Genomic DNA, 26,221 nt, shown 5'->3' on the forward strand with positions numbered 1-26,221 from the left:
TGTCGTATACGCCGATCCAGAGCATCCCAAACATGCTCAATGGGTGACATGTTAGGGTAAGGGTTAGGGTTAGGGTTTAACCCTAGGGTTTTCGGACCCCCCCAGACCCCCCAATAAAGCAAAACTGCACGTTTCAGAGTGGCCTTTTATTGTGGCCAGCCTAAGGCACACCTGTGCAATAATCATGCTGTCTAATCAGCATCTTGATATGCCACACATGTGAGGTGGGATGGATTAACTCGGCAAAGGAGAAGTGCTCACTATCACAGATTTTTTCAGATTTGTGAACAATATGTGAGAGAAATGGTTATTTTGTGTATATAGAAAATGTTTTCGATCTTTGAGTTCACCTCATGAAAAATGGGAGCAAAAACAAAAGTGTTGCATTTATATTTTTGTTCAGTGTATACAAAAAAAAAAAAGTCTAAATATGATATTTGGCCTCAAATCATCTGAGGCCTGGCGCCCCCCCCTGCGATCTTTGGCGCCCCCCCAAGCGGGGCGCGCCCCCCAGGTTGGGAACCACTGGTCTAAACGATATGTGCAGTGTGCTCACATTCACCAGGTTGTATGGGACATGCATGGTACAGTATGCATGTTTATTTTTGGGAAAATACATACTCTTTTCATCGCGTGATTTGGTGATTCCAAGAAAAGGTTTTGGGCGTTTCTGTTTAGTTGGAGGTGAAAGCTTTAAATGCAAACAGGTTTGATGAATCTTGCAGGGATGGTGCATGTTTGCAATGTTTGAAATGCACTGCCAAATAGAGGCCAAAATATTCAAAATTAAAACGTCTAACTTTGGAGAAACAGAACTCAACACAGATAGAAAAATAAATGAAATTGATGTATTTGGTTTCAGCCGGGAAATCATAAGCAGATTATGCAATCTGTGACGTGTGATATCTGATGTACCATTATGACAGCCCTCTGATGACACCACATACAAAGACAGTAATCTACATTGCACGAGTGAAAGGGTAATATCATTTTAAATGAACCCCCTCTGAGAAATTGTTACATCAAACTGACAGCAACTTTGATGAGAAGACTATAGTCACAGATGTTGCAGTCCTGACCAAATACACACTTTTAAAATGAAGACATCAATCATATTTCAATTGAAGCGTCCATCAAAGTTAGTTTGCGCTCTCCGCTGAGGATTCCCCACAGTTTCGAGGCAGTGATCACATACTGGAGCTCCAGCCAGATGATGGAATGACTACGTACACACACACGCCTTGTGTATCCCTCTCCGTACTCTGTCAAGAAGAAGCATCCAGTCACTGCTCAGTGGCAGAAGATGCATTACATTGCGGTGACATTTGAAATGGTCCCTGAGGTGCTCCACCATTGCTTTGACTGACAGACCAGCCTGGGAAACCTGTACTGTCCCATAATTCACCTGGTGCTCTGTGGTCTCGTGGATTCCCTCTCACTCTCGCGTCCCAAGATGCACAGAGCTGCTTCAGTGTCGCTGGCATACTTTTTTTTCATCGGCGTCACTCTAGCTCAATAGAAGATTCTTCATGTATAATCGTAATAATATGCTTTATTGTTTATTCAGTTGATTACTAATGGGAGTTGCTTGTAGAGCTCCATCTAGTTGTTAAGCCATATTTTATTCAACACTTACTAATCAATAGACCTGACCTTCATCTGGCTGAATAGCAAACCACGAATAATGGCTCTCTATTTGCTGCACCTATCTAAACTCAAATATGTATGATCTATGTTATTGTCTGCCATCTGTTTTATGTACAGTTTAAAAACATTGAAAAGGAAATTCATTGTTCCCATTACAAAGCATACATGGTGTTACCTCAAGATTTATAGTATGATTGCAAACAATACGGGAAAACAATTACATATCGAATTGTTTGTAACTATCACGTAGTAAGCAGTATTTAAAACATTTTCCCTCATTGATACTTCTGCTTCCATGTTTATAGAATATAGTATGAAACATATCTTCTTCAATTTTAACCAGCTGCAAATGTTAAACCATGTGTTTGATGCTTATGTTTTATCAGTTCTGTCATGTTTCGTTGTTGATGTTCTTTTGATGTTCAATTCTTTGTTTTCTTCTGTGCAAAACTAATTCCCCAAGGGGCAATAAAGGTTTCATTCATGTCCTGTTAATTGGAAATTTCGTCATTGTCAACAAATTCTGCTCTCAGCTGGGAATTGATATGTTCAAGAGGCAAATATATGGCTCTTAATTTAAAGTAGCGGGAGTAACATAATGAGACAAAGAAACAATAACATCGCTAACACTTATAAGCTACTTTTTGATCTTAACCCTATGTTGAATGCTTCTACTACCTTTAATTATGCTTGGCAGGGAGAGCTGATATTACATCACTGTTACGATTATTGTGTTATGTCACATTTTGTATGTCTTGTTTTGGGTGTTTTGCTGTTCTCCCTGTCATGTTTTCCTCTTGGTATATTGTCTGGTGTTTTTCCTCCTGTCGTTAGTTTCCCTGGTGTGTCTAGTTGTCTGATTGTGTTCACCTGTGGCCCTTGTGTTTCTCCTCCCCTGCCCGGCTGTTTCTCGTCTTGTGATTACCCCTCCCTGTATTTAGTCTTGTCTCTTCCTGTGTTCAGTGTTGGTTCGTCTTTTGTTTGTGACTGAGTTCACCGGTGAGTGTTCTGTTTTGTCCAAGTTATTATTTTATCCATGAAATAAAGGCAATATCAGTGTAATCTGCATTTGGGTCCTGCTTGCTTCACCCACCGTAACAATCACAATAGTAGTCGTTAGTCAGTAGAGGTCTCTGCTCAATAGTAGAAGAGTACGGATGGTGCAGGACTTCCTGTATTTCGACTCTTAGCTCATCAAATTAAATGGCAGTGTCAAAATGCATAAAGTATGGAAGCAAATGCTGGCCTTAAATATAAAAAAAAAAGCTAAGGTTTATTTAATATCCCTGGCCATTGACACTTAATTCTAAATATGTTATCTCTGACTTGACTCAAACCTTCCTTTACTTATTTTGATAACAACTTACTAAAAAAGCTAATTGAATTTAAGGAATTTTACAATATATTGTAATACTGCTTGCTGAATTTGTTAACCCAAACCTATATATACATGCTGGAATAAAAACGAAAAATGCACTGTTTACATTTATTTTTTAAGCCTTTATTACGATAGATGGTATCTATACTCAATAATGTTAAGGCTATAATTTGAGTTGTAATTAAATGTCATCAAATGTAGTAGTTATTCAGAATAAGGTTTTCAGTTTCATATACAAATTCAGGTTTTATGGGCATTATTTGCTTCTATTCAATTGTGCATTTGTGGTTCATGCATTATTCATTTTAACTTCATATAACAGAGTCATTTAATTTGGACTGTTCAGCAGTAAAGCATCGCCACCACCACACCAGGCACCAGAGGAATACCTCCGACAGGCGGAACATTACCAGCTCCCAGGGCTGCCTTCAAAAGTACAACAAAACATCCACACTGATCTGCTTAGCCATCCTGCCCCTCAGCCCCCTAATGAACGAGGGCAAAAGAGCTCTTGGGTTTAGCTTCTCCCTCCTACCCCAACTTAATAAGATGTCCCCCTACTCCCTCGCTTTCTCTCACACACACAGACACGTATGCAAGGAGCCACACACCTCCCAAACCCCAAACCACTAACCCTCGGACCAATCTGTCTGTGGCACTAAAGTATTATTAGACTTACACACTCTCAAAGGGGAAACAGTGAGTGCTGAGAGCTGGAAGATGAGATATGCTACAGGGGCTACTAGTTCCATTAAAATGGCATTCACTGGGGTCTTTGTTATCATCGGCCCTGACGCTTTTAAGGATCCACTGGGGCCTGCTGATCCATGACCATCTCATCTATCTTTCAGGATTCGAAGGAAGTTGGTGTGAAATTGACACCAATGAGTGTAACTCAAATCCATGCCAGAACCAGGGCGACTGTGTGGACCGGGTCAACGGCTACGGGTAAAGAGTGACATCCATAACCAGCTTTTCTTAGGAGGCAAGAAAAATGTCAGGCATTGTAGTGATGGACCTTTTAAACATTAGTAAATCCAGAATATTGGTACCGGTAACCTTCAACCTTCAGCCGAATGATTTGCGCTGATCTTGTGGCCTTTCTTAAAATGTATTTTAATAGATGTAGTTATGTACCATTTCAGATTGAATGAAGTCATATTCTTAACAGCAAAATTAATCTGCCTGTTTTCATTCAGCCATTACGTTTAAACGGTCAGACCAATGCCTACTGTATGTCACTGTATTGTATGTGCAAAGCCAGTAAATAAGATGTGTAATTGATATCATTAATATGTTATGGATTTTGTTCTGTTCATGTGCCAGAAGAGAATTCAAATGTTCCATCTGAGACTAAATATCAATATTAATGATTTTTCATTTCCAGCTGTGAATGTAAGATGGGATTTTCTGGCCTTCACTGTGAGGAAGACATCAATGAGTGCACCTCTAGCCCGTGCCACAACTCTGCCATTTGTCAAGACCTCGTGAACAAGTGAGTAAAAATAAACTCTGCCTTTGCTTTGACTTAGCCTTTATCCAATGTGAGCTTTTAAATATCCGTAAAGGGCAGGCAGAATTAATTTGTGTCTTTGTTTTGGTGATTGAATGAACGAAACGGCTGTCCAAAGAAAACACACAAGATGGTGGTGTTCCAGTCTATATAGCAAGCCTGTCTTCATCCTTGACATACATAAGCTGCTCTTCTGAAGACAGAGAGCGGATTCAGCAGGAACACATCATGTATCTAGATTGGGCTTTACTCCACTGGTGCTCCTCTCTGCTGTGCGTAATGGGAGCCCCGGGGCTTTCGGGCTTAGTCGGACAGATGGGTAGCAAAGTCCCAGGGCCAATTTGAGTCCTAAATGGTTCGTCTCCAGTTTGTCTCCCATCATGATTTCGCTCCCATGTGACCTGGCCCTGCTCAGAGCTCTCCCCTGATTGCACAGTCCAGGGAGTTCACATCAGGTGTGTTTTAACCTCGCTGCCCACCACAAACACTGCACACGCTGCTATCTCCGTCTCCCTGACCCAACAAGCCAAACAAGTCCATGTGTACTGCAGTGATGAATCAGACTGCCACGTATTCACTGCACCCTTGATGTCTTTTTCTCTTTTTGTAGAAACTTTGAGTTTGACTCTGTGAAAGTATTTTCTTCCAACTATATATGTAAAGAAAAACCCATCTGAAATAATTGTTATTGACTCGCAGTCGAGTACAATTGTTAATTGTCGACAACAATGCCTCAGATCAGAGTTCACATCATTAGGCAGCACAGTTCAGTTGTGGCATTATAAATACTATTTAGCATATATCGCACAAAGTTATGTAATTGGTTAACTGCTAAAGGAAGGTGTCTCACTTATCAAAAGATTGAGTTTAGATTTAGCACGGAGGTATCTAATTACATGTCTTCGTATTATCTGGCTTACAAATAGGATAAGCATCTCCTCTGAGGTGTGTGGTCAGGGATATTAAACCCACCGACAGCTGCAGAGAGAGACTTGAATTGAGTAAACCCCATTATTGGACAGATTAGGCTCTCCCCAATTATAATAATTCATCAAATGTAATTCAAATTAAGGACACACAGGGAAACGTAATCACTGTCAAATGTGTATTATTCTTCATAGCACTTTGGGTCAGTTTGAGAATATAAAAAATGGTCTTAATACCAACTTTACTTTGTCTAGGTGGGTTTGGATGAAAGGTTTTGTCCACTTAATGGAATTTTCCAGAGTTAGTTAACTGAGAAAAAAGTATTCTACTTATTCTGAGGTTACAGTACTGTAAGACCACAACAAGGTTTTCTATAATTACTGTCGAACACACTGGTCTTCATTGCATTTGCTTCCCTAATAATTGTGTTATCACATCTTCCTTAGGTTCACCTGCGTCTGCCCCCCTGGTTATTTTGGAACGCTGTGTGACCTGGATGTGAATGAGTGTGAAGTTTCACCTTGCCTACACGAGGGCATCTGTATCAACACCCTCGGGGGCTTCGAGTGTGTCTGTCGCCCTGGATACTCAGGTAGCTCTTTTGCCCTCAGGTGACATGAAGATCAATATGAGAGTCTAAAAAGCTTATCACAACTGCTGCGGCCACGTTATTGAGGCAACTCTGACACAGATCTGGCTTAGTGTAAAAAAAGAAAAACTGCCTCACAATACTCGCTTTTAATTAGCCCGCCTGCCTCTGAAAGATACAGTGCCTGCCTTTCAGTGAAGCTAACAAGAGATAAATTCACGTCACCGGTTTTAATCCGATAAAAACATCTCAGTGTCAGTTAGTTGCCTTTATTTCATTTCATCAGCGTCCATAGTCCCAGAATGCTACTGTTGTTTTACTTCAATCCATTTGTCTTATTTTCCACTTAGACGCATCAAGCTATTTTAGCGCTCGTGTGCGTATATGTGTGTGTGCGCTAAAGCCGATTCCTGTCAGGTAGTGGGAAGATTAATTTCATTTGTCTTCCACACTGTATCATCAATTTATCCTTCCCCAGTTGAGAAAGGGGGGGAATTCTCTGAGGTATTGCTCCTCTGGAGAGCCCAACCTGACACACATGGCCCAATTCCCACAGCAGCAGCTTTTATTATTAGGCCTACGTACAGCATGGTACAAGTCATTACTTTTTCTGTTGCTCAAAGCTCATGTGAGGAAACAGGGTTCCCCCAGAGAGCAAGCGGCCAGAGGATACAGTTTGGATTGGCTCAAACCATCTACAACTCCTACAAAATATTTGCTCCGGTAACATCTACTAGTATTGCAACTTTTCAAAGAAACACAAAAAGGTTCATGTTGCGACTGTAGCTTCTTTTAAATCTAGTCCAAAAGCAAATGTTCCATCTTCATCACATCTTGTTTGTGCAGCTTGATTGGAATTGATCTAATGTTATTCTGCTTTGATGGGATGGTGCGTCATCCCCTCCATCACTTTAACTCATTGTGTCACTTGATGGTATTATCATATTATTTGCTTCAGCCATCAGGGAAGTCGAGTGGGTTTTTTTTGTATATCAAATGCCACGATTCATTTGACTGTTACAGTTGAAGGTGCTAACTAATAAATCAGTTTTGTTCTATATCTCCTCCCTTCCAAAGAGGTTATTAAGCTATAATGACACTTCATTCCCACATGCATTGCTTTTCATATTGAATTTTCTTATTTCGTTGTCGTTGGTCAGTGATTATTTATTGTGTCTATTTTTTACTGCAGTGAGAGTTAACAAGGAAATGTCGTTGTACTTTGTTTGATGAAAATAAAGGTATATTCTATTTAGTGCATCTATATCTTCTGTTTTAAAAAAAAAATTAAAAGGAAAAAAATGTAAATGTTCTGACTAATACTTCCCTCGAGCTTCAAGAAAATAATTGAAGCAAAAAGCCGGAAATTGTTCTATTCACATTTCTGACACTTCTGCCAGCTTATAATTATTATTTTACCTTTCTACAACTCTTTTTGACCCACTTAGAGGGTTGACAGATTAACGCTGCTTTTTTATCTTTATCTTTTCGTGTGTCAAAATGAATCACTTGTTCACTTACAGCCTTTGGTTATAGCTTGAACCTAATCACACGCTTTATATCTCTATATGATGTGATGTTGCTCTTGTGTCATATTGACAAACAATTTGAAGCACACTCAAACGTCCTGGCAGTTGCAAAGATCTCAGCGGTCTAATAATCATTTGTTTCTAAAAGGCTGTTTATTCACAGTAATGTATTGTTTAACTGAGGCGCCGTGCTCTGTGCTGAGGTCAGATGTCATTACAGCGACATGATTAATGAGTAATCTTGTTTATATAAATCACAGTTTAAGCACGCTATTCGTCACCTTTTGTTTTCTCTTCTTCACCCATCATTAAGGAGCACGCTCCCTTGAGTGATGGTACAGTGTAATCAGCACATAGTTTCAGCTTCCTCCGTCAGCACATTGTCGGATGATGATGTTCTGTCCTTGCTGTTTGCTGTAAAAGCTTCTGTAGATTTGCTCTGTGAACATGATGAATAATATTGGGTCCTTATTTCTTCCTTTCTTCCATTTCGCATGGATCTTTTGCTTCAGAGATGTAGTGTACATTAATTGTGAAAAGATAATTGAATGTATTGGTTTTATCAATTGATAACCGAGACCAGTCTTTATGCTGTGAGAGAGTTGGTTTATACTACATGTGTTTTGATACTAATCACATGTGAAATATTTTAAAAGCTTTTTTAAACCCCAGCATTAAATATGAAAAACGAAATCCCATATCTCATTCATAGTTCAGCCCTATTCATGTTTTGAATTTGGTGTAAAATCCCAGCCCAAGACCTAAAGTATTTGATGACTTCCGACCTAAATTAAATGCCTTGCATATTCTGCTAATCTGCCTTAATCACTGAGTTTTTCAGTTATATTATAGATTTTTATTTTGGCTAAATGAAACATATATTATTATATTTTGCAGTAGAAAGAGCTGTTTTACAATCTTTGATGAGAGATCATAATGGGGTTTTTCCGTGTAAATATTGTATATTCATTATCTTTAATGATAAATCACACAGCTCCCATTATCACTGTTTGTTTGCATCCGTCCTGAATGAAAAGCTAACATTTAACAATGAATCATTCATCTATAATTATTTGTTGAATCCTGGAAGATAGGAGCGGGTGGTAGATATTCTTTTTACCCCTTTAGTGAAAAGCAGAACCACAACAATGCCGCTTTGTGGGATTAGCTCCAACCTATTTATTCATTTTGAATTCCTCCGGAAAAACTGTCATTTCTGTGGAAAAAGCAGTGCCTGCTATCACTTAGATATCTATAAATCAGTGTGTTTTCCTAACTTATGTTCTGATTTGTTGGCAGAAGAGAGTATAATTTTGACACTTCGGCCCTTTCTCATTTCTCTAATTCCCCTCCTCGACTCCTATCCTCGTGTCTTAGTCCCGCCCACAGGAGATGCGAGCGGAGGAGTCGAGGAGGAGCACCGAGGAGAGAGGAGGGGAAGCAGCAGGCGGTTAGAGAAATGAGAAATCCTCTCCTCTGAGCGGTCATTTTAAAGAGACGTCCGTTGATGATGACAGGAGGCACAGCAGCCCTCTGTCTGATGGACAGATGTGTTCATATATATTTACTTGTATTCATTCACAGTGCGGTATAATGAGACAATAACAGGCTACAGATGCGGAAATATACACATATGTATATATATTTATATAAATATATACAATTTCATAATCAAACAAGTATGAGAGCACTCTTATAATAACGTAACACTGTCAGAGACTGGATATATCCCCCCCCCCCATCTCTCTGGTCGCTACAATGAGGAAAATAAATTACGGGCCAAAAGTTTTATTTACAAGTATTAAAAGTAAGATGAGGACACCAAACCAACTGAGACCTGTCTGTCCGCTGCATCTACGCACTGTACAACACACACACCTACACCTGACCACACACACACCTACACCTGACCACACACACCTACAGCTCCTAAAGCATATGATATCAGGATACAGCCGTTGTGTATTTTATTATGTGAAGCACTAAATGGTTTTAGACAAATATCGACTCTTTCTTTGTAGATATACTAAACAAAAGCATACAAATAAAGAGAGTAATGTAAGCCTGTTATACTGAGTGATATATATGATCCACACTGCTCTGCTTTCTGCACGCACCTCACAGCTGTTCTCTCTGTAAACATCGCGTTGCGATGAAAGCAGTTAATAAAATTATATCCAGGGGATGCATGCAGAGCTGTCATTGGCTGAGATAAGTCCGGCCGTGCATCACTGTTGCCGGAAATGCATCCTCGGAGGACCCGTGGAGGACCGTGGAGGACCCATCAGTGTCTCCTCGGTTATAGCTCCTCCAGAGAGCCTCCTCGACGCTCGATCCTCGGTACTCGAAGTGCATTTAGAGAAATTAGATGTCCTTCAACACGGCGCGCTGAAATTCGTTTCCGGGTCACTACCGGAGGACCGAGGAGGGGAAATTATTGAAATGAGAAAGGGCCTTTGTGTTCTCTGGTGTTAACCTCACAGCTTGAAATCTCCCCTCCCCTTTAGTTATTCTCTGATCTCATTGCTATTTTGGTGAGGTCTGCATAAATAATGAATATCATCAACTCTCAGAGTATAGCTGACTTACTTTGTGAATCCTCAGACTTATCTTAAGTGTGGTTGATGGATGCTGAAGATGTTATTGTTTTCAGTATAATACAAATGTTCCCTTTAAGTCAGCACATTTGGTGCAGTACCGTTAGAAGGATTGTGCTTTTATAGACATGGTGCTGTGTAGGCACAGCTGTAAGGATATACAGTGCATAGAGTATGTGGCACACGTTTCTATTACTTCAATGCTGCACTTCACTGAGTCCTCTCAGGGACATTGACTTTAATGCAGCATGCGCCGTTCTTTTTTTAAATTTATTTTGATATTGCCTTTATTCAACCAGGTTTTTTCTATTGAAAGAAATTATATTTCTTAGAAGACCTGGCAAAAATAGCAGCACACAGAGTTTCAGCAATTGACATAAAAGCACATATATTTGATTACATTATAATGGGTTATTGTATTATTGGAGTTTACCTGTAGTTAGGTTCTTTGCTGTAGGTGCAGACATTTCCCACAGCCCAAGACATTTTCAGATCAAAACATTTTCAATTTCAAGTTTTAAAAATAGGAGAAAAGCATCAGATTTCAGAAGCTAGATATTAGTGAGTCAACATTTTTAATTACTTCATGTTTATTTGCTAAATGTAACAAACTAGCAATTAGTGTTACTATCATCAGCCACATAAGCCCTGTTGTCCATATGCTTGAATAACAGTTTAAGAATTCACTTGATATTTTGTAGAAATCAAAGTTCACCACTTTTCTGCTCAGTGCTTTAATTCAGATGCTATTCATGTGAAAGCTGTATACTCATGAGTCACAAATTAAAGCCACCAAAATGCTTTTAATATCAAACCCTTTTCATTTTTTTAACTAGAGGTTACTTGGGGTAAAAAAAGAGAAATTCCTCACACACACTTTACGCGCCTGTTTACCATCCCTGTCAGCTTGTGATCACTTTACATCAAAGGTTACCAAAGAGTCCAGAGATTAAAAACATGCCATGCTGAAGAGGATGGTAAAAGCATGTTGCTTTTAGGAAACAGTGTTTGGTGGTTTTGCATCTTGCAGTCATTTAACTACTAATGATTTACTTAACATGCAATATTTTCTTCTGTAAGGTTGGTTTAGGGACTTTGCAGAAATCTTAAACAACCTAATATATGAATCATAAGAATGACTATTACTGATGCTAATTGGGAAATTCATATTATCATAAAGGATTCTGGGCTAAAACATGTGTCCAGTATGTGCCTTAAGGTTTAGATTCATCCACCTCTGTTTAGTGAAAAATGTATAGACCTGGCATCTAGATTTCAATTTGGCTGACAGGGGCAGTTTGACTGGATGGATTTTGAGGCTTTATATTCACATAAAAGATCTGTAGCTTCAAATCCATCATGATTTCATATTACATAGATATATACTAAGGCAACAGTGTTTTTTTTTCTTTGTTATAAAGTCAGAATTAGTTGTGATGAATGTCACAGTCACAACACAATCTCAAAAATACATTGTCAGTCAAAAAACAAAAACCCATTAAGTAGAGAGCCATGATGTGAAACATAATCTTTAGATGCATTACAGTGAAAATAACTGATGTTGCTGACATTGGGGTACACAGTCTTCAGTCATAACATGGCTTTACAATGGCACATATAACCCTATGGTTACCATTCAAAAATGAAGTTGTATCTATTTGTTTAATGACTAACACATTTCATTAAAAGACATAAACTGAGAATTAACTTATAACGACAAATGTATCTTTGTGGCCACAATGTGTTATTATTGTGTAGTTTACCTCTAACTTCCACTGCCTTCAGGACTTAAAAAAGTGTATTCCGGAGCCATTCTTATATATTTTGTTCAGTTTTGCAGAAAAAATAAGCAAAAGTCAGATTATAACCATGTTGTTAGATTTCATACAATTTGCAAAGTGTTTTTGTTGAATTACTAAAAAGACCGTTCCTCTTAATGTTGTTAAATATTTAATGTCTTGATAAAATATGCTTCATTTCCCAGGGGCACGGTGTGAAGTGAACATCGATGAGTGCGTTTCCAACCCATGCCAAAATCATGGGAAATGTATCGATGCGCCTAATCGATACCGCTGCTCGTGTCCTGATGGCTTTATTGGGCTCCGCTGTGAAACCAACATTGATGAATGCCTGTCAACGCCCTGCCTCCATGGGAGGTACGGATTTCCACGCCAATTAAAACAGAAAGTGTGGAAAATGCAGTGCAGAAATAGCACAGAATTATTTTTAATTATAGTGGAGTGGAGACATATGTCACATGTTGTAAGGAGCTAATGTGATGAGCTTAAAGGTTGTCTCAGTGGTCTCCAAATTACAGTCATTAATTCCCCTGAAGGGGCAATACTCGTTCATTCAAAAGATGATATTTGCCTCTAAGGGTTCTGTATGAACTATAAAGCAAAAACCTGCATATTTTATGAATGTGTATTGTTTGAATTTCATACTGTTTGATGAATTCTAACCCCATCTGTTGTGGCCTTCTCAGCTGTGAAGATGGAGTATATTCCTACTCCTGTGTATGTGAATCTGGATGGACTGGCAGCAGATGTGAAACAAACATTGACGTGAGTTGAGCTTAATTAATAAAGCTACTGTGTGTCCACGAGGAATGTCGGGAAAATGTCGTAATCTGTGTGTGGCCTTTGGTATCACAAACTCTATTGACTTTACTACAAGATAGGTCAATTGAACTACAAGGATCATGTAAGCATTGTACAAATACCTGATTAAAAGGAACTGCTTAGTCTAATGCCTAATTGATTCAAACCACAGCTTGTGTTGGACTCTAGAGATAAAACATTGACTTGCTTACAAGGTCTCTCTGAGCATTTACTTCAATAGATAATCCGATTATCTGCTTTTTAACTACCGAGAAATTTTTCTCAATGCATTGTTTGGCTGTACCTGTTAAAATAGATAGTATTATTGCTGAAGTGCTTGTGTCTTTTCATTTCCAGGAATGTGCATCCTTTCCCTGCTTTAACGGAGGATCGTGTGTGGATCTCATTGATAAATATGCATGCTTCTGTCAGGATGGTTACAAAGGGAAAATGTGTGAGATTGATATTGATGTCTGCAAAGACACCACTTTTAATGTCTCCCTGTGTTTCAATGGAGCTACGTGCCTTGACGGTGAGGGATCAAACTTTACATGCAGGTGAGGAAGTGCACCATTTGTATTATAAGGCTTGGATCTAATGATACTGAAAGATTGTCCCTAGATGGAGTTATGTAATAACATGAGCTGATTTAGACAACATGCCCTGCTGAATTGGAACGGTCGAGACTCACTTAAACCAAAAATAGCCTTATAGCTTAGCAACACTAACAAGCAACAATTGGCCTGGAAAGTATTTGATTTCTCTGTACGCTAGGGTGGTGTCCATGGTGCTGTACTAATGGTGCCATGCCATTGTTCCAAAGGCCCCTTATTTCAAAACTCCAATAGTCTGAAAATGTTCCCATTTGCGCAAAATCCCATTTGTATGACTGTCTGTTATCCTGAAAACAAATGGCCATTGTTGTGAAGGCCCATTACTCCAAAAATACACCCTCTCCCAAACAGAAGCACATGGCTGATATGTGTTTAAGGACGTCATGAGACTTTCTCTTCCATGGCCAAAGTATGACCTGCCATAGTCTGATTGGCAGAGTTTTGAAAAATATTTCTGTTAAGATTTATTTCAGTATTCCAAATGTACTTATCTCTAACAAAAATCCCTCTTGTGCTTGAATGTACCATCCTTGTGAGTATGTCTGTGCAGTCATACAACGTAGCAGTGGTCCAGGTTGGTAGCATAGCAAGTGAAGTGAATCCTTCCTTTTAATTGCTTACATGCTCCCCTTGAGTGATGAAGTGTATCTGAACAAGGTGTATGTAGTACGTGTGTGCAGATTTGACACAGCAGCTCCCTAGATGCCTTACAGTTGATTACATTGCCTAACCCTGTGCTGATGTGATCATCATTACCACAACTCCAAATGGTTTTGTGCACTTTACACTGCTTTATATTGATGCGTTGCACTGCTTACTACCCCAGCACAGCATTTTTTATGTTTACGTTGTTGTAGGCACATTTATATACTACAAGGAGGCAATATAGCATATGTTATGCATTCATGTGGTCTGAGGACAAACAATGTCCTTTAGTGTCCTGCTGATCTGCAATTTGATTTGCTCTGTCTGCACTTTAGAGAGAAAAGGGTTCTATTCACCAAGATGTATTTATTTGGGTTTGAATTACAGGATTTTACACCACCAACCATTATTACAGGCATAGCTAATATCTTGAGTGACACCTGGTTCCAATCCTATGTGTCCCTCTGATTTTCCTTTACATCACAGTCACATGATTTTTACATCCATTTACATGATTAATTTTTCCACTTGAATAAAGAGTGTCTGGTCTGGCTAGCACACTTACTAATGGCCTTAAATGTAAAATCAGTCATGCATTCATTACTACAATACATGAAATACAATGTTCTTTAATCTGAATGGTGTGTGAAAATTACATTTTGACCCTTTTTAAACTCGGCCTCATAACCACTCCTTTTCAGATGTTACCTGATTTCATTCATATTTATGATTCAGTTTCAACAGAAATCATATTTCCAAAGAGGAAATCAGACAACCTCAAACAACAATCAGAGTTTTAGTAAATCTACATTATTTATTCCCCATTGCTCTGCTTGTGTCACATATTCTGACGTCAAATATGTTCAAAGTTGATCAACGAGTTTACACTCTGTTGATTGTGAATTGGAAATCCATGCAAGTCAGCAGACCTTGGTCTTCCTTTAGCCTCAGGAAGCTTTGATGCATGATCAGGCTCTGGAGAAGGACTGATTCTTCTACATAACTGAAAGCCAGTTGGGATGACATTTGCAGAATCAAGTGGCACCGCTCTTTGCTCAAGGTGTTGCCTATCTACATCCAAAAATCTCCAATTCCACAAAAAAAAACGAAGCACTACCACACATAAATATTCCCACTTTAATTACACGTTCATTTTATGCACGCTGAATCATCCATTATGTGTTATCTTCCCTTTAAATAAGGTCTCTTATTTCCAGTGTGTGATCTGTGAACTTAAGTTTCGTCAGTGAGTTTTTTGTTATTGTTTGGCCCTGTTTGTCAAAGAAATATAATAACATTAATGATAGGAACACAAAAGGACAATTGCCAAAATACACACTCAAGAAGAACGTCTTGCCTGAAACATCCACATGGCAATATTTAAAGTAAAATTGGAGTACTTTACTAGTCTTTGCTTATTTATCATAAATAGATACAGGACCATATACATTTTGCCAAACTTCTGACAAAACAACAAGGGCCATTAGTTGGAGAGCAGTCCTTTGGAAACATCATCGCTGAACAGCGTTTTCTCACAGCTCTGATAAGAACTCCTAAGTACTTTATCATGGGTTTGTTTACTGTTTATTTTTGGATGCATTATAAAATGTGCAGTTCGACTAATGCTTTGCTATTTCTTTTTTTATTAAAACATCTGGATGTACAGACTTGTATTTTTAACAAATAGTTTTGGGAAAATAACATTTGGGATAATAATCAGACTTTAAACAATCCTTACACTTAATAACACAATTATTGTAAACTAATCCAAATTCATCATGAGACCGTTATAAACGTTCTTGAAATTGTACGTTCATTAAAAAAACATTAGTTGGTGGTTTGAACCCTCTCTTCAGTTTAAGCTTTACTAATTCCACTGCTCTCATAATTCAAAAACAATGTGTCTGTTTTGAATAATAAACTCTAAGATAAGAAGCAACAACTGACTAGAAAATGGTGTTCTTGATAAATAATGAAAAGAAGCTGTTCTTACAGATGCAGTGTGTCAGCTGCACAACAAGGAAGTGACAGCTCTGTGAGACAGCCTCACAGTTTGAAAGTATGATATGTTTTCTCAGCTGTCCACCAGGTTTCATGGGAGATTTCTGCGAAGTGGATGTTAACGAATGTTGCTCAGCTCCCTGCCACAACGGTGCCATTTGCCAAGATCTTATTAATAGCTACATCTGCCACTGCAGGTCAGGTGAGTCACTCAGACATCCTGCAAGTTTCTCAGTTTACTTTGAAATGAGGCAACCAAAGCACATTCTTTTTCTTTATAAGGCCTGTTACAGCAAAGCTTTGTGGCTCATGAACAGGATAAAAAAGACACATTCTAGACGGAAAGACACTTTTGAGGTGAACAAGAGCACTTCACTGTGCCCCAGATGTCAGTTTACCATATGTAAACCATGTTAATACATAGAAAATGCCCAAATTGGATTGAAATGGGCCATATGAAGTGTCAATCAAGGTTACCGTGTTGCCTACATTGCCTGTGTTCCTTGGAGCTATTCAAAAATCATGAAGTTTTCTCCAGGGAGACATTTGTAGTTATACAGTACTAAAAAAAGACAGTTATAAAAAGCCGATACGACTCAGGCTCATTAAAATGTATGTGTCATCTTACTCTTTAGTGAAAGCCTTTTCTTGTCTTTGTATGTGTGTGAACCCAAAAGGAAGCAAATCAATGTAAGAGAATCTGATTGATATTCACTTCAGAGGGTGGAAGTGGGAGAGTCTGGGCTCACCACGGCACTCTGTGGGCTTTTGTTCCTGGCAGGTTGGACAGGCCTTCACTGTGAGGATGACATTAATGAGTGCCTTCCCCAGCCCTGCAACCAGGGGATATGCATTCAGAATGATCCGGGCTACGGCTACACCTGTTTCTGTCGTCCTGGATTTGTGGTGAGGCTCCCCACCTTATTCCCCATGGCACAGTCTGTTTTCTCTCTCTGTTTTTTGAATTAACCTTAGCCTTGATTAACCTTACACCTTCAACTCTTCAGTCCTCTTTTGGCAGTCATTTCCAATGTGTTAAAAACGTACCTTTACCTGTTTCTCTTTGTTGTTCATAGTCTAATTATTTATTCCTGTTGTGCCTTTCTCATATAATAAACATGTTACATTTGTGTTTACTAATAATACTTTACTGTATATAAAAAATGTTTAGCCTCCGTTATAAACCAAATAAAAATTATGACATGATATCATTGATTAGTCAGTAATCAAATACTATCTTGCATCACATGTTTAAAAAATAATTTCATGCTCCCTATTTAATGCAGTCTCAATTATGCAGGCTGTAAACATTTTATTTCCATTTAGCATCTGATCGCAGAGTTGCTGGACACATCTGAAGGCTGTTTATTTTTCTATACACAGGGGAGGAACTGCGAGCACAACTATGATGATTGCCTGTTGAATCCATGTCCAGAAGCCTTTTCCTGTGTAGATGGCATCAACAAGGTCAGCTGCCTGCCTCCTGTTACCGATGCTGTTCCCTTGGCGACGGTAGTAAAGAACACCACTCGCGGCTCCTCACCTAGGATGCCCGGCCCGGCAACGGCAGCTGAGGAATCCACAGGTATGCTGGGATTGCAAGTCATGGATAAATTGTATACAATACAAACATTATATTTTAACCAACAAGGTTCAGTGTGAGCCTATAAATACAACGCTCTCTCAGAACAAACCAGTGATGACCAATCCTTTGAGCTACTGACTTCTTACAAAAAATATGTGTCTACTTTGGGCCTTTTATACCCTTTAAGATGAATGATGATACTAGTTTCTGGCTGAGATTTCCCCCCTTTATACATTTAGAAAGTAGTAATATACTCATAGGTGTCCCTTAATAGATTGACTGTTAAAAGTATATTTATAGTACTATAATGACTTTAAATGCACTACTTGGAGTAATGGAGTATTTCTATACTTATCGCATTGTTACTTTTACCTCAGTGAAAGAACTGAGTACTTCTTCCCACACTGGGTATATAGTGAGTGTGCTATCCCTGTGCTGTCTTTATAAGCATACTTAAAACGTTATCGTATATCCTAATTGTGAAAGACGTGTACAACTTCAAAGGCTGCGCACAATTTCACATCAGTTCAGATTAGATTCTCCTTCTTTTTTTTCTTTTTTTATACCTGTCTGTGTTCAGGATGGTTCTACATACTCTTGATGAAAACTATCCCTCGCGCGCAAAACTTGAGATCTAAATGATAATGAATGATATTTTTATACTATAAAACCCAGACTCAGGGATTCTGGAAAAGGAATTGTTCTTAATGATTCATCAACTTAAATGCTAACGTTTCTCAATCAAGTCATAGCTTCCATTACTATGCTATTACTTCCATTCACATTATGGGTGCAGGAAAGAGACACTAAATTATTTAAACTGATAGGCCATTACACCAATCAATTGAACTGAAGGTGGTCCAGGGATTACTTTTTTTTGACAAATTACAGCGCTATCCTTCTCTTGTCCTTCCTACTAAACATTTTTGCTACCCAAGGCTTGCCAATTTCCAATAAGAGAGGACTCCAACTGAGCTGCTACTCTAAATGTGATTTTATAGCCTTTGGAACATAGCAGGCGATGAGATATAAGGATTTATTTAGAGATTGTGGTCGTTTGTGCAGCTGTGTTGAACAAAAGTCCTAGGTTTGTATTGTCCCTGAAAGTGCATTTTCAATTTCAATATGAGAACAATAATTTGAAAGAGTGGTAAGTCCAATCAAGTTTTGGCTATATCCTGTAACACTCAAATGAAGACACAGGAGACAATATGTTGACGTTATTGGGGTTGGATTCAGTCATCTATGTTAGAGGAGGATTTCAGAGTACTGGGCAGATTGTTACTCCTTGACAGATGAGGTCTGTCTACCTTTGAAACTGTTCACAGGTCTGTAAAACAGACCTATTGAACAGAGACGAGCTTGAACCAATTCAGTGAGACACTCTGAAAATCACTGTGGGCCAAACATAATGGAGTCCTCCCCGCTGCACCTGATCCAGCCTCCATCCAGTGCATATTGCATCGGCTCAGAGAGGGTTAAAAGAAACACAAGACACTGGCAAAGAAAAACAAACCCTGGCCTCTACACACCAAAACATCTATTTGAACCTTTTTACATATACGTGCATAATCAAAGTAAATACGTTTAAAAGTAAGAGGACCCAGAAACTCATGAGTTTATCTAACTAGGTCACCATCTCCACACATGCAGTGCCCTTGGTGCTGCTTGAAATAGACTCAGACAGTTCTCCTTTAAACCTAAGGACTGCTCCACAACCTTTGAAATAAACCAAGTCATTGGGAATTTAAACATGGGGGGCTAGTTAACATGGTACACTGACACTAGAAGATAGCCTTTCTTGTTAAAAGCTAAAGAGCTACAACATTCCTCCTCTTAATTTTGATGGAAGAAATTAATTCAGTGAGTAGCTGAATAAATATTACTCCACAGATTGAAAGGATTGTCTTCTGGGTTAATCCCCAACCCCCAGAATTCACTATTCAATGCTGAGCTTCACAGTATTTTAGCTGCACAATATGAGAGCTGATGGGAATCTAGAGAGGACACTGCTGGCGGAGGGAGGCTTACTGCAGCTAAGCCACAATTTGGTTGACTTTCCTTGGAGTGATCAACACAGCACAGGTGAAGCTGTTATCTGTTGCTGCCACGTGTAGCAAAAATGAAATTACTTAAGCTCCTAAAAATCCACTTGATGAGTAAGAGGTTAGCTGGAGGGTCCTTGCCAACATGCAGTCCCGTGTCTGGAGGTAGTCACCTCGTTGACCTTGAGTTAACTTGCATGTATTATGTTCGCATGTTTATTTACGACTGAGTGGGCAGTTTCTGAATATTAGTGTGCTTATAAACCTTTTCAGATATATTCAGAGACACAACTTTGCTGTTGAGTCATGATGACGTCCACATGATGTTTGCAGTTATGAATAATAATGAAAGCTCCACGAGATGAAAAAAAAGCAGTCTACATTTGTGATTTCAGCTTCACTTAATTGACTGCGTGCTCCTGTACTCTAACTGTCACTGATGAGTAATTTCATCAGTTATTTTTAAAACCAGACAACAAAGATATAACTTGACAAAAGAACCTTAAATACTCTGTGTATGTCAGCAGTAGTTTATTTGTCTACTACGGTAAATCATCTTACAACCAGTATTTTAATATAAAAAAAAGATTCTGCCAGTTTTGTAGGTACAGAAAAGGATGACCTTTTGCCTTCCCTCAGGGCTGTGAAATTACAAGGGTCCCAGAATGGTCCTCAGCAGTATTTTATCTCGGGCCTGTGACAAGTTCAATCAGTCAGTCTATTACCTTGCCCAATAAATCGGTGGTGAAACCGGAATTACGTCCTGCCTCTCCTAAAATAAATGGGACATTAAGACTATATCAATTAAATCTTGCCACCCCAAGTCAATCCTCCATTTTAATTGATCGTAAGTTCATATTTCTCCAAATGTATTCTTCTAGGGGAATATCCTGTGCGTTACCTTATCCGACATCTGTTTTGCTCCACCTTTACAAGTTACATTTAACATGACTAATTTCAATGTTCTCACATCTTTTATGGTCATGTACTAAGACTGGCCCTAATTCAACCTGATCTGAAAGATTTATGGAAAGGAATATTCCCACTGAGTTCTCTTCCTAGAAACAAGCCTTTGAACAGAGTATAGTAATGACAAATTCCTAGGTCAGCATTATTTTAGCTTGTTTCATATTATAACAGAAAATAATGATAGTGCTCAAAACAAGAAAGGGAAAACAATATAAGCTACTGTGTAAAGTGTATGTATTTCCAATTTAGACTTGAGACATGTGTAGGAAAAATCCAGTATGAGAATGTAAGGTAGCGGTAAAAACCGGAGACCTTTGAAGGAGCGACTGAAGCTAACTGCTAATGAGGTATGATATTGCCTCCTGGCAGCAGCCTCTGACTGCATCAAAGCCTACATCAGACTAAACAAGGCTTTAAAATTAATGAATAGCTTTGTCTCTAAGGGGTAATTTCCCATCATCAGCATTGGCAAACCCCATTGTCAGGAGTGAAGCAGAAGACAGCACTGCATTGTTGCGGTATGAATTTATCCTCATTAATTCACAGATCACAGTAGGTCTGCGGCTAATAATTCTCCCTTTTTTATGTGAGGGGATTTTCCTCAGGGTATTGGTCGTAATGCTCTCCAGAGAAAATGAGGGTATTTAGGTTAGCTTGTTTGCCAAATGCCCTGGGGGGCCCTCTGTCAGATCAAAGAGGGTCTAGCCTATTAGGATTTGACGCGTAACAAATATTGATAAAGGTCTCACTTGCAGCTGCCCGATTAATCACAGCAACAACTTTAAAGGGGCTTTGCTGATTTCTCCAGTGTAATGATTTTTTTTTCTTCAGATAAGAACAGACGAGACAGGTGCAACCAGGAATGTGTTTCATTTTAACAGCCTCTCCGTTTTGAGTTTTCTACAACAAATTGCACTACTTCCCTCAAATGAAAAATATATTGAGCATGAGCAGTACCTAATGCTTGCCTCCAATTGCAGTGAGAGCCAGTCTTTTAAGTTTGTCTGAGTCACTACCCCCAATAAGCTTGGGGGCAGTGTAACTTTTACTGAAATATCCCATAATTGCCTATTCTCATGGATGACATAAGCCAAGTTATCCCACTATAAAATGAGCCATGTAATAAACTTGTACAAATAGGTTCATTTCAGCCAAGACTTCTCTAGCCTAATATAGTGCCATTTGCATGCTTTACAGCTCTTTGGCAAATAAGACTATTTACAGTACGTCTGTACAGTGAGCAAAACGGCAAAACTGTAATGCTACCAAGATATGTTAAAAGCTTCTTTTTTTTCTGCTTTCGGAAAGATAATTAACTACGTATTGCCTTCCCGCACCAAATTGCCTGCACTGTGCATTTGTCTTTTCAAGATGTGTTACTAACATGTTACCAAGGTTATTTAATGGACAGAGGTTACATTTCTATTTTAATGCAGCGACCTACAGTAGCGTGTACAGCAGAGTAACAAAACCAGAAAGTCTTTGTTCAAGCCTCAGTGGGATCAAGCATCCTTCCTGCTGAGGTGTCCTTAGACAGACTCTGCATCTTGAATAATTCTGAGGTTGCGGTTCTGTCTCTCACCCTGTGCACTGACCTCCCTGTGGAGGAAGGGAGTGAAAAGTTGGATTCTCCTTTCAGGGATCAATAGGGAAACAGCAACGTTGACTGTGAAGATGCATAAACTGAAGTCTGTCCTGCTTTTGTTTACCCTTTTCCCCCCATGTTAGTTATATTCTATTTTTCTTTTTTGTTTCCCAGATTCAAGCTATGTTCATTACTTTGGGAATTCATACCTGGAGTTTGAGGGTATTGACCTCAGCGCACTCAACAACATCACTGTGAGATTTCAGACGCAAGTATCTCAGGGAACCATACTTTATGTGGACCAAGGACCGGCCAACGGTGATTTGTTTTTCATGAAACTCTTCATCTTGAATGGAAGCTTGCAGGTACAAACTCAAGCTCAATGGTTGTTGTTGTTATTTGTAATTGTTTTTTTAATAACCCCCCTTCAATGACCCCACTTTAACAGACCCAAAACATTACATTGAAAATATTGCCAAAAATTGCCACTCAAAAATAAATGCGAGCAACAACAAAGCTATTACAAAATGTAAAAAGAAAAAATACAGGTAGGTAATGCTTCAAATGCCATTCCTGTCTGACTTAATATTATCTTTTGAGAAACTATAAGATTGTTGTCTTATTTCAGGGTATATCTTTGCATTTCGAAGTCATAAAACACATGTTTAGGGTTATTATGCATGATTATTCTCTGGTTTTGTAGTCGTTAAATCTGATTTTCTCATGTTTGCCTATAAAAGACAGCTATCGTGCAGTCAGTTTATACAGTTCATAGAGCAGAAACATGAGAAAACCCTTTTTATTCCCTCCCCTTTCAGTACGCCTTTTGCTGTAATGAAGAAGAAGAAGAGGTCACACGGATCAGTACAATAATTCATGTCGCTGATGGCCAGGTTCACATTGTTAATATCAGGTATGTTCAGCATTGTTATATTCAATTAACCTTTAGAAACCAAAGGTGTGAATGTTCAGATCTGCATTGTGGTCAGCTTTATAGAAGCTATGCTGGTGCAATTTGAGAGAAAGCATGTTATATCAAAATATAATATTTTCTTATTTCGTTTTACATCTTTTAAATTACAATTTAACAAAGACATCAACCCAGATGCAGTTTATTATGTGTCTGTTTCAGATCAGAATATTCTGATGAGAATAAAAAGAGGCATATTCAAGATAAGCTGCTTACAAAAGATCTTAGTAATATACAAGTTGCTTTCGAAAAGCGTTAGCACCTCAGGTGGTATTAACTGAATCCTCGGTTATCCACTCATTTCAAGTGCAGGAGACTTTTCTTTGTAGACAAGGGCTGTCACTAATACCAGGGGAAGATATATAATTGGCAGAAATCACCAGACTGAGAATGTAGATGTTATTACAAATGAGTAAATGGGCTTACATTTTAAAGAACTAAAGCAAACGTCAGAATGTGCCTATTAAAATGCATTAGCGATCACTGACCATGTTTTATTGCCTGTTCTAAAGTCTTCATTTGCAGTTTTTCATTACGAAAAGATTAACAAGCAAGAGCCGAGCACAAAATCAATGTTTAAATGATTTAAAGTGAGGCTGTGGCCCCCTTTAGTTATATTGTTCCGAAGCCCATGTGCAATCTTCCTGCCAGCCCTCTCCATTATATTCTGACATGAGGAAGATTGTGGTTCAGTTTCAAGACACAAAGTTTATTATGTATGAGCTGGAAGCGGAGACAAAGTGGCAAATGTTCAACTCATCAGTTTGCATTTGAGGGTAGAGCAATGTTGCAAAAAGGGCCATTTCATTTAAGTTAAGAGAAAGTAAAGTATTTAAGTTTTCTTAAGATGAACATTTACCAGAATTAAACACAGATTAAGGATAATGAGTTACTGCAGGTGATTATGAACGTGTTGTGCCAAAGGTGAGCTAATGATCCCCTGTGGAAACAAAGCTGAGTGTGAAGGTTGCCTCGTGTTTCTTGGCAGAATGCTGCACTGCCCTAAATACGCTAATGCAGCTAAAAGGCCTATCAGGTTTAAGGGGCTGCGAGGCCCAACCCTGTTTTTCTTTCTGCAATAAAAATAACAGCAGTATGAATCAATCATAATGTTCTGTTCCAACCCCTTGGAGACATCGCTAGAAAGAGAGCTGTCATAACTAGAGGGTTGGAAGTATGGAAAAATGGTTCCTGGTTTCACAAAGCAAATTCTTTGTAATTGTCTGATGGCCGAGTCCGTCCATCTTTGTCTGATTTAACCCAGAGCTACAACACCATGGCCATCCTCAACGTCACCGCCTAACTCATTATAGACTTTTAATATATCTTCCCGTCAAAGTCGCTTTTCAATATGTTAAATAGAAACCCAGTGGGGCTGACTTCTCAAGGACACTGAGCACAGTGCCCTCTGGCTGCGGGCCAGGCCGCTCTGGCAGACTGCTTCTAAATTAACCGCCTCTCCACGCCGGGCTCTAGAGGAAGGACTTATGCATCTCGGAGTTATGCCCCGAGTGTTTAGCCGGCATACGCAACAGCCTCAAAAGTACAGGCTTAACAAATCAGACTAGATTGCTTCGTGGGCCTCCTAACTTCCACTCTGGGAACAAGGGGTATCAGGAGACACTAAAGAGGAGGCAGTGCTTTCGTGGCCTGAGTACCCTCAAGCTGCAGATGGTTAGACCAGATCCACACTCAGGTAATTATCTACTCTCCCCTGTTGTTTCTAAAGTAGAGAATTGGTTTTTGAAATCTATGAATGGCTGTAGCCGGGGGTCCAAAATAGTTGTGTTTAGGATACCTGGAGAAAACAAAATAGAGGTAGGTGATCAATTGATATATATCCAGAGAGTAAACAAAACAACTAAATCCATTCGTCACAGTTCCCTGTAAAACTCAGCACACTCCTGTCAGACCATTTTTTGTCTTTTATTTAGGGATGCCAAATAATCATGACGCGTTATAGAAATTGGCAGATAAATGCTTTGAAATTAAGTATGGGCTTTGGCCAAAAAATATAACTTTTCCTGAAAGGATGGGCTGATGAGATGACATGTATTACAATAACAGTAGGCATAATGAAAAATCAATAATACCAAGGGAGAGACTATTGCAATTAGGTGATAAAATATGTGCGTTTATCAGCAAAGGCGGTCGGCCAAAATGAGATGGAAAATATCAGCAAGTCACAAAAAGAAATCCAAAATCATCCATCTCTATTTCATTTTTGCACTTGTGGAAATGATACCTGAAAGTGCCCTTGTACAACCCATTCTTCTCTTAGAACAAAATGTACATGTTAGCAACAATAAGTGTTCTTGAGCTTGGTGTGGTAATTGAAGTATTAACAGATGAAGTGTTCACTCTTTTTCATAGACAACACCTGACCCCCTGTGAGGCAGAGCTAACTCTTTCTGGTCATGAGAAAATCAGAAGTACAGCAAGTAATTACTGGTTGGGACACATCATACAAAGAACAAACCACGTCTTCACAGGCGGTCTGCCACAACACTATCGACTCAATCAGGTAAGCCTGAACAGTTCTCTAGTTTCTCAACGGTCTTTGATTCAAAAGTTACCTTCATGTTACATTCATGCTGTATAGGGGTATAACACTAAAATGGCAGCATAATAATAAATATAGGAAAAAAGCTCCTAAAAAATCAATTGTCTTGATAAAACATTGATGTGTTTGTCCCGTAGAGAGCAAAACCTTTCCACAACTATACTGGATGCATGGAAATGATTGAAATGAATAAACTGAGGAGCTTTTACACATCTGATGCCATTGGCGGCAGCAACATAGACCAATGCAGGTATTCATCATGATCCATTCTTTTGATATAGTTTTCACCTTACATTTTTTGAGTAAAATATGTTTTTACATTTTTATGGGCTCACACAATTAAAAATTAACCGAACACGTTAACACACTTGTATGAAATATGGAATTGTACCAGAAGCATTTTACATGTACTTCTCATATAATGCTATAAAATAGCTGCCTTGGAATGCAGTCCATTTTAATTC

At 38.8% G+C, this 26,221-nt stretch overlaps 1 protein-coding gene across 1 annotated transcript in view; it reads left to right on the forward strand.

Moving 5' to 3' along the window:
• Positions 1-26,221, forward strand: part of LOC104941248 (protein eyes shut homolog) — a 39,182-nt gene that overhangs the window by 2,994 nt on the left and 9,967 nt on the right. Inside the window, exons 2-14 of the mRNA XM_010766319.1 lie at positions 3,877-3,973; positions 4,413-4,520; positions 5,912-6,057; positions 12,165-12,336; positions 12,666-12,744; positions 13,138-13,337; positions 16,118-16,242; positions 16,822-16,946; positions 17,424-17,625; positions 22,399-22,589; positions 23,043-23,137; positions 25,568-25,718; positions 25,895-26,007. Of these exons, the coding sequence (XP_010764621.1) occupies positions 3,877-3,973; positions 4,413-4,520; positions 5,912-6,057; positions 12,165-12,336; positions 12,666-12,744; positions 13,138-13,337; positions 16,118-16,242; positions 16,822-16,946; positions 17,424-17,625; positions 22,399-22,589; positions 23,043-23,137; positions 25,568-25,718; positions 25,895-26,007 (1,804 nt within the window). The remainder of the gene's footprint in view (positions 1-3,876; positions 3,974-4,412; positions 4,521-5,911; positions 6,058-12,164; positions 12,337-12,665; positions 12,745-13,137; positions 13,338-16,117; positions 16,243-16,821; positions 16,947-17,423; positions 17,626-22,398; positions 22,590-23,042; positions 23,138-25,567; positions 25,719-25,894; positions 26,008-26,221) is intronic.

This window comes from Notothenia coriiceps, unplaced genomic scaffold, assembly GCF_000735185.1.
Source record: "Notothenia coriiceps isolate Sejong01 unplaced genomic scaffold, NC01 NC01_scaffold00003304, whole genome shotgun sequence".
Classification (NCBI taxonomy): Eukaryota; Metazoa; Chordata; class Actinopteri; order Perciformes; family Nototheniidae; genus Notothenia; species Notothenia coriiceps.